Source organism: Cryptomeria japonica, chromosome 8, assembly GCF_030272615.1.
Source record: "Cryptomeria japonica chromosome 8, Sugi_1.0, whole genome shotgun sequence".
Taxonomy (NCBI): Eukaryota; Viridiplantae; Streptophyta; class Pinopsida; order Cupressales; family Cupressaceae; genus Cryptomeria; species Cryptomeria japonica.
The window spans coordinates 7,611,403-7,621,291 of NC_081412.1; the positions used below are offsets into that span (position 1 = coordinate 7,611,403).

At 36.6% G+C, this 9,889-nt stretch overlaps 1 protein-coding gene across 1 annotated transcript; it reads right to left on the minus strand.

Annotated features, from left to right (window-relative positions):
- Positions 1–1,026: 1,026 nt before the first annotated feature.
- On the minus strand, positions 1,027–8,902 carry LOC131857326 (cysteine-rich receptor-like protein kinase 42). Its single transcript, XM_059209660.1, has 2 exons — positions 7,786–8,902; positions 1,027–1,420 (listed from the first exon to the last, which is right to left on the minus strand). The coding sequence occupies exons 1-2, from the start codon at positions 7,804–7,806 to the stop codon at positions 1,118–1,120; spliced, it is 324 nt and encodes a 107-aa protein (XP_059065643.1). The 5' UTR covers positions 7,807–8,902; the 3' UTR covers positions 1,027–1,117.
- Positions 8,903–9,889: the final 987 nt, after the last annotated feature.

The window sequence follows — 9,889 nt, forward strand, 5'->3', positions numbered from 1 at the left end:
CATTGGAATCTTCTTCTACAAAACATTTCATACCAAACATGGACCTTTTCCAAACACTCACCATTAAAACATTAACAATTTTATCATGTTCTATAAAATGTTTTACATAATTCTATTTGACAAATTTGTGGTGTTTGTAACACTGTGTGAAGTGTTCAAAAGAAAGGTATAAATGAAGAAGATGTGGAAGATATGCAAATATGTTAATTATGAATTTGCTCGAGACATTCCAAACAAATTTCAAATGTAAACCTTATGTTTATAATTATATTGTGCATTCTCTACATATTTTTTTGAAAACACTACTAGTCATTGATTATATTTCCATGCTTATATGCTACAATTTGTAAGATTTCAATTTTCACTTCTTAAAAAGAAATGAACTATAATGGTCTAGGTCTGCAACCCAAGGGATTATATTGGCAGAAAATCTTTTTGGAGAATGAAGGGGAGGCTGTTTCTATACTCACTCGCAGTGCTGCTAATTTTTGGCCACCGGCTGCTCCATTCAGATTTGTTATTGATTTGTTTTCAGTCTTTGGGCGATTTTTTTTTTCCGAATTTAGGCGTTATTTTCGCGATTTTTAGGGTACAAATCCCTGCGTTTGAAACCCCAAAACTCTTTCGCGAGTGTCTCGCGACCATATCTGGCTCGCGAGTACTCGCGATTTTTCTGTGAGTTTTGATTCAACTTTCTTCCATTCTTCAATTTTTTGATTAAACCATCATATAATTCCACAGTGCATAAGGACTAAGTGTGAAGCTCCAAGAGAGAAAACCGGAATAGACCTTAAATTTACAGAAGAAATAAACTATCTTAAGTTCACAAAGAAAGAAACTATCAATATTGAAATACTGAAATTTTAAAACAAATTCTTAAATACTGAAATTTTAAAACAAATCCTTTACTTTGTAAGAGTTCTTCCTTCCCCGTCCATTAGATTTGGTAGTGACCAGTGTATTCACATTTGTTTTACTGTAAATGGGCAGGTGTTTATGTTATTGTGTTTTAAAAACTTTGTACAGTGAATCTGATGAGTCCATCAACCAAACATGGAATGTTTCATTTGGTGGCATCCAAATTTAACCCAATCAATAGGGAGATCAATTATAACTCTTAGCGTGGAAAGAGAGATAAACTAATGGATCCATGTGACGTTAAGGGACAAGCTTCTGAAGTTGCAGTTGAAAGATCCAATAAAGCCGGTGGAGTGGGTACATCTGAAATCTCTAAATCATTTGTTAACATTGACACAACATTAAACATGGATGGTCGCTTAGTAGGAGAGCCTTGAGTGCAAAGAAGAGCATTGTGTATAACTCTTAATATTTCTCTTTGCTTGTTTTCAGATAGAGTCCCTAACTCCAGTTTTGGATCAGCAATGCTCAAGCTCTCGTTTGTTTCATATGAATTCCAAGCCTGCATCAATCGAAAATAGATTAACATCATCAGGGAGTGTTGCAAATGAAATTAAATAGTTTATTTTGTTATTTCCCAGGTAAACTATATAGGAAGATTATTGGCGGGGCAAAAAATTACATACAAAAATTTCCATTTGCAGATTTCAACCTTAAAGCTGAAATTTAATTCCTTAGTTCTAAAAACCTGCGACTCGACTATTTTCTTGGAAATCAGGTTCAGCAGAATGTGATCAAATTCTGTGTTTTAACTGTTGATCAAGAAAACGTGGATTTAGGTGTGCCTTTTAAGCTTTTCTAGTTGAATACATTGATTTAGCTTTTATGAGTACTGGTTCAAAAGAATCTTCCTTTTAGCTCTCATTACTATCAAGTATCATGTCTACAAGGATTAAGCACCAAGATTTCCCAGAAGAACACCTATTAAGTGACTGAATTATAGAATTTCACTCACATCAAACCCCTTAGCTTGCCAATCCATTTCCAAAACCTTTAGAAAGTGTTGTCTTATAAACCGATTGTTATGGAGCTCATTAGCTCTTCCATTTTTATATGTACTGTCTTGATGCAGACAACCTCTATTGCTGCAAGTTAGATAACCCTATTGCACGTACAGGATTGAAAACAGCAGAATAGAAGACAAATACAGTGTAGATGAGCAATACCAAACAAAAGTCAAGCAGGCCAGTATCAGAAATGAAATACAGTAAAGATAAGCAATACCTGAACAACTATCAGGGAAAAACACAGAACTCTTATTATCAGAAAATGAAAAAACCAAAGGGCTTTTTTTTGTCTCCTCGCTAAATAGACCAAAGTAGCTCTAAATGGGCCTAGCAACAGATAAAAATCCTCTCTTTTAGCTCCTCTCTCTACAGGTCTATCACAGCTAGTTTCTACCATCTACCAAAGTATTGATGCTTGTTTGTTTTTCTCCGAAAAACAGGGTACTTTCTACTACTACTAATATTGATAAAAACGTCCCCTTCGCCACTCTCTCCTCCAATATACCCCCGTTTCTCAACCAAACTAAACCAAACTAACAATACGGGAAAAAATATCTAGTTACTCCTAGATTCAGTTGTGCATCATCCATCCCACATTCTAAAATTCTGAATCTCCTTGTCTAGAGTCATATTGTGGGGTTATTTTGTTGTATTTAATTAACTCAGCTTCTCTGATCTAGGTATTATAGGAATCCAGTAGGCCTTCCCATTTAACGAAATATATTTTATATGCCCTGGTCTTTGTAGGAGCCAATTTGGTATCTAACACTCTTTCAATCTGTTCTCTTTTCTTCTTTGGCAGTTACTAGGTCCAGTTCTTGTCCTGTCATGTTGATTCAGTCGTCTTAGTAGTGTGTGAAGAAAGGTCAGTCATATTAGAGAGAGGACTGATTTCCAAATCCTCAGGAATGTCAATCACATAAGAATTGTTATTTATCCTCTTCAAAATCATGCAAGGCCTGATTTTCTTGGGCTTTATATTGTTGTAAGTGCCTTCAGAATACCTCTTCTTCTGCAAATGTACTCTAACTATATCTCTTTCCATCAATAAATTCCCCCTCTTATGTAAATCAATATTTTTCATAAATTATTCATTCATTTCCTATGATTTGTGCCAAACCTGTTGATTTATCTCTTGAATGCTCCCTACAAAATTTGTAGCATTTCAGTTTACTTGTGGGCTTACTGGTAGATCAAATTAAGTCCACAATTCCTTTAAGATCTACAGCATGCATGGTTTGAAATGTACATTTACCTATAAACCTATTATTCTAGGAATTATAAGAAAATTCAATTAGGGGTAGAACCAGTGTTCCATGGGGACACGCTCCCCCGACCACACCCCCCCTCCTTCACCAAAAAAAAGACCTTGCTATATGGGGATGTTTCTAAGACTTCCACCACCTCTGCCACCTCTACTAGGGACACCACCTAGTCGCTTGCTATATGGCATATGCCTTTGCATACTGATTGCAACCTTTAGGTTTGTGAAAACTAGTTTGCCTTTCATAGGGCACTTGCAGAGGTGTTATATTGCAGGTTTTGCCTTGAAGATTTTGATTCACCTCAATTTGTATTAGTGCCACTCCCTTGTTCTCTCCTCGTCGTCCCCAAATTTAGGTCCTTGGTCCCCCATCCCCGAAACCCATCCTTGTGTCTCCCCATCAAGAAATTCCATGGAACTATGGGTAGAACCAAATGGCGTTTCTTGGGGTTGTGATCAACCAAACATCTCAATAGGATACCTAGGCTCCTATATACCACCTATGTTTGGCTATTCGTTTAGGGGTGGGTATCTTGAACTATATTGCAACCTACCATTCACTTTCTTCTAGAAGCTACTCCAAAAGTCTCTTAGAAATTTAGTATCCCTGTCGTTAGTTATGGTGTTTGGAATACCATGCAACTTAGCTTGTGAATTTATGCATTTTAGAGCTTGATTATCAATCATCAAAAAGATAATGCCTCAAATATTTTAATGCTTCATTCAATTTCTCACTGAAAAAGATCACAAGTATATCTTCTTGGCTTAACACTCCTCAAATAACTACTATAGATGCATTACATTCTATTATAAATTTTTTTTCAATGTTCAGTATAATCTAGTGTAAATAATTGGTTCATTGTTCACATGAAGGTAGACGGAGCATTGGACAAGCCAAGCGGCATGGCTACCCACTTATACAAACCATCCTTGGTTTTGAAGGTGGTCTTCCACTTATGTCCTTCATGAATCTAAATTTGATGATAATCACATTCGAGGACAACTTTGGAGAAGATCTTGGTACTTGACAAGCAATCCAATATGTCATTCATTCTTGGCAATGGATATTGGTGCTTCACAATGAACTTTTTCACGTTTTTCACATTTTAAAGGCTCTAGAGTCCATAAATAACCCCCATTTCCCTCCTTTCTCGGGGGAGAGCAAAGTAGGTGTGTCACACAGACTCATGCTTTCTCTTACAAATCCCCTGTCCAATATTTCAGTAATTTGCTACTGCATTTCCTCATTCTCTAGAGGAGCGAATCTATAAGCAACTTGATTTGGGAGATTGGCAGGTTGATGCATCACACTCTACTGCAATTTTTTTCTCAAAGCCTGGTATAATTAGGTGAAAATACTTGAATTAATTGTTCACATGAAAGTAGCCATATCATTGGACAAGCCAAATAGCATCACCATCCACTTATATAAACCATCCTTGGTTTTGAAGCTAGTCTTCCACTCAGCTCCTTTACGAATTTGAATTCAATGATAATTGATAATTGTTGTTTGAGGCCAATTTTGGAGAAGATATTGACACTTGAGATGCAATCTAATATATCTTAAATTCTTGGCAATGGATATTGGTACTTCACAGCGATCTTTTAAAGGCTGTAGAATCTATACATAACCTCCATTTCACTCTTTTCTTCAGGGAGAGAAAAGAAGCTACCACACATGAACTTAGTTTTCCCTGACAAATCCCTTGTTCCATAATTCAGTAATTTGGTACCTAATTTCCCCATTCTCTAGAGGAGTCAAGCTATAAACAATTTGATTTGAGAGATTGGCAAGTGGAATTAAATGAATTTGATGGGCGATGCCCTATGGAGGAGGCATATCAGCTGGTAAATTTGATGAGTCAAATCTGAATATTGACTTAGCAATTTCTGCACTTTCAATGGGACCTCTTGCTGACTAGACATTGCTTTTTCTCTGAAAGATCAAATATCTCCTTTAGAGACTGAAAAACTCACTCCTAGCCCACCGTAAACAAGGATAGAGCTAATGTTTTAGTTGAGCATTCTTTACAGGGTTTCAAAATATGTTGTTTCCCCTCATGTTGCATCTCATTAGTATTTTCTCTGCCATGGTGGACTACGTTTCTGTCACATTGCCGGGGCTCGCACAGTAACAAGTGGCAAACATCCACAGGTACTACATCAAAGAGTACCTTATCTTCCTAGGGCTTGTTATAAAAGGCAACTAAACCAGACTTGTCCATGAGCACACTTCTATCTTTTTTCGACCAAGAAATCTTATATGGTCTTTGATTTATGAGTACCAGAAAGATTCAACCTTTGTACCATTTTAGTACCTGGGAATTTTCTATTGATCCACCATCTATTATCACTTTTGTGTACGTTTCGCATCTAGTCTAAAATATGTTATTATCCAGTCATTGTTTGTAGGTGTTCTGTTTCCTTCCACCAAGGTCCTTCATAGCATCATATCTTCTTCAGTTTCAGCCTCTAGTTCAATGGCTTGTGGCTCCTCTTCTTCTATTGACATTGCTCCTTTTGAATTTTTATGATTTATTGGAAAGTCTTGAGCTTTGTGAGCTTCATTGTATATGAGAGATCTTAAGGGCTTCCAATCTCCAAAAGATTCTCATCTTCATCCCCTACCTCTACAGTCCTCCCTTCCTCCAAAGTCAGGTTTCACATTTCCCTTGGGCTCTTCTCCTTTGGAGGAACTTTCTTTTCGTTATTCAAGTTGCTATCACCCATCTTATTTGCCATTTGCTCTTCCAATTTAGTTTTCCCTCTGCTTTTAAGGCATGTTCATATGCCTCATCCAAGGCACCTTGACTAAGGCTAGTTAATCTTGAACCTAAAACATTAAGACATTACCATACCTATCTGCTTCTTGCTCTGCCTTCTCTTTTAAATTAGTTTGGATTTGCAACATCATGAATTGTTCTATATAACTTTTTACTAATTGACCTCTCTGTCTTAAGTTTTGAAATTCCTTAAACAGTTTTTGCTAATAGTCTAGAAGGCAAGAATCTAGCTCTTAAGGTGCTTCAAAATCTTGGGCTACAGCCTGATTTGTGCTTTCCCTATCTTTCCTAGTACTTAACAAATTCTCCCAGCACAGAGCATCATGAGACTTCAATTTTGAAGCTGCAATTTTCACCCTTTTATAAGTATCTTTATCAATGTTTTCCATCTCAAAATACCTCTTCAACTCTTGGACCTAGTCTGTGCATAAATCTGAGGTGAATTAACCTTTAAAATCTGAAATTTCAACCTTTACTTTAGATCCTTTTTTGGACATAGCTTCAATGAACGTTCTACTGCCCTAGATGCATTTGAGTCATCTGAATGTAGTTTGGCTTCAATGTCTTCTAAAGTCCTAAGCCATTCTTCACCGCTATTTATCTGTGACCCTGCATTCCTTCTGCATCTTCCTCCTCAGTTCAGATGGATTCCCCTTTGGGTCATCTTTGTTTGATTGATGCAAGTTGATGCAAACAACATATATTGCCGGAAATTAAATAATCCTGTTCCAGGTATAGAGTTGAACACAACAGAGTAGAAGAGAAATATAGGTAAGCAATACCAAACAGAAATTGAGAATAGCAGAATCAAAAATGAAAATACAGTGAAAATAAGCAATACCAAACAATTATCAGAAATTACAAAGAACTCCTATTATCCGAAAATGAAAACTACAGAAACCATTTTATTTGTCCCTGCTAAGTCTGCCAAAATACCTGTATATGAACTGCTTGAGTAACAACTTACAAAAACCCCTTTTCTAGCTCCTCTCTGCACAAATCTATCACAGCTTGTCTCTTCCACCTACCTGACTATCGACATTTATTTATTTTTCCCAAAGAAACAGGACAGTTTCTAACCACTACTGTTGCCTCACCATCCTCCCCCTCGCCATTTTCTCAAACAAACTAACAATATGGGAAGAGACATTTAGTTAGTCCCAGATTTGATGGTGCATCGTGTATTTACAATACATCAAATTGTCATATGACTTTTTTCGGAACCACCAATAAAATAGAATGTAGATTGAGGAGAGAAACTAATTACATGAAAATAATTAAAACACTTAATTATACTTAAAGAAACAACACATAATAGTATCTGCTAGCTACCCTCTTGAAGCTCAGCGAGCTTACAGCTTCGCGTGTTCGACTCCAAATGCCAATGTTCTATCCCCAAGGATACTATCAATGTCTGCCTCGAAGGCAGATCATTCTCTAAATGGCATTTTTAGACTCGATCGTTGGGACACATTTCACACTCCATGATGATCAACATTGGATTGTACTTTTTAGTTAGCTAGTTTCATGATGATCAACATTGGATTGTACTTTTTAGTTAGCTGTTTTGATACTTCACAATGTTGTAGGTGATTTTTTTTTCGGTAATATTCTACTTGTATGGTCATTCTGGTCTATTTCACTTATTTGTGGACACCAGTATAAATTTTTATACTATAGAAACAAATATTATAATTTATATTATTGTATGTATAATTTTAATTCCAATAGATTCTACAACATGTCCACCAGATTAGTGCTGAACATCATCTCATTTCATATGTTGCGGCATAAATTTAAGAAGCATACATACCCATTGCAAAAGAAGCTCCATGGGATGCGGAAGTCCAGTTTTGCTGCACTTCTTTCCACTCACAATCTCTAGGACAATCACTCCGTAGCTATAAACATCTGCTTTTTGTGTTAATTGGCCATGCACAGCATATTCAGGAGGGCCGGGCTTAACCGGCACACTCGAAGCTTTGACTGCTTCGGTGTGTCAGGTCCACTGAGCTGACATTTCCCGTTCACAGCGTTCCCGTTTTCAGATTTTTGGTTTCCACCGTTTCTTTCAGTAACGACCGTTCCCTCCCGTCTGTCCGGTTTAAATAATAGTCACCGTTAACTTCTGAATTTGAAAACTCCCCGCGCAAAAGTTTGAAAGCGTTGGATGGCATTAAAGAGCGGGCACTCACATTGTTTCACCGCCGTCATGGAAGACTTTTGTCAGGTGTAAAGATTTCCATCCCTGCTAGAATGTCTATGCCAGTGGTTTCTGCAGCAGACAGAAGACATGGGCATGCTCACGATGCTGTTGATAAATGGGAGTTTTGGAACAGGGTATACGCATCCATCAAAGCATAACAAAAGGGCAAAAACTTTCAGATCTTACAATGGGAAATACTTTGATAGACATGTATCCAAAATGTGGAAGCATATGAACTGTTTGACCAGATGCCTCAAAGAAGTATGCTAGCATGGAACTTATTTGATTGCAGGATATGCACAAAATGGATTTCTTGAAAAAGATTCAACAAATCTCAACCAAATGCAATTAGTAGTTGTAAACCCAGACCCTGCAACCTTTGCCAGTATCTTCCCGGGCCATACGAAAATGGGAGCTTTACGTATGGACATCCCCAATGGGACACTGGAAATGAATTTTGTCAGATGTTGTAGCTGCAGCTACCCTGAGAGAAATGTATGCAAAATGTATAAGCTTCGACAAGGTTCGTGAACTGTTTGACATAATGGCTTGAAGAATTATTTGACAGAATGCTATAATTCAAGATACGCAAAAGGTGGAAGCATAGGTGAGGCACGTGAACTGTTTGACAAAATGCCTCAAAGAAATATGTCGTCGTGGAACACCTTGATTGCAGGCTGAGGATGTCTTCTAAGGTTTATGGCGTGCCACAGCAATTTTTGAGAATCTTAAATATTTATATTTTATATTCAATATCATGAATCTACTCTTAGTGTCACAAATAATATCAATTTAAGCAGATCTATGGCATTCAAATCTTCTGAGCGGAAGAGTACTCACACGAGCAATGTTGTCAACAATTGCTTCTATGCTATCATACTCTTATTCAAAATGTAATATTGTCTTATAGCCTTGGTAAGTTCCTTTCCACTAATGAGGGTATAGATATTACACACAAACATGGAAGAGATGTCAATGTTGACATCTTGTCAAATAAATCCTTTGATGAGATCCATGCCAAGCTCTTCTAAAATGACAACCAAGATTTCACCACCTTAGAAGAAGGATTATTTTCTCAATCTAACTTTATTGATCTCCACAAAGATGACCATCTATTATAATTCACCACGAGGGTGAATTAACAACTCCATTGTGAGTTTATACTACCACAAAGAGCCTAGAAAGGAGAAAAATAGTGAAACAAATGACTATCATATAGCTAAGGAGTGAGAAGCATCTAACAAAAAATAAATAGGCCAAAACCTTCTTTAGCTAAACCAAATGTGGGGAGTATCACTCCAATATAGGAATTGATTTGTACATGATGCCAAGGAATGCTCACAAAACCAACATCAAGATTAAATGTGTTATTAGTACCATATCTTGCTAAGGCTATGCCAACCATTATACCAACATGTGAAAATTAAAGATGTTAAACTACCTAGCATCACACAAACTTCATTCAAAGTGATGTTTATTCTCTAACTAATTGAGCATCTTTTATATATACATAAAATGTTTACCATGAAATTGTCTTGAATTATTATTGTGTTAGTGATGCACGATTTAAACAATAAGAAGCCATACAAAAGAGTTTCAACTTCTACTTCATTCTAAGATTGATTCTCTCAATTATCATAGAAGCCAACTTTTTCTAATATTTTCATGAGGAACCTCCAATTACTACATCATATGATTTGCTAATATTAAG

Bases quoted from the DNA above. Each gene is read 5' to 3' on its own strand.
- LOC131857326 (XM_059209660.1), bottom strand. From the start codon at position 7,806: ATGGAGCTTCTTTTGCAATGG. The intron at 1,421-7,785 runs GTATGTATGCTT...CGATTGATGCAG, and splicing joins TGGAGCTTCTTTTGCAATGG to GCTTGGAATTCATATGAAAC.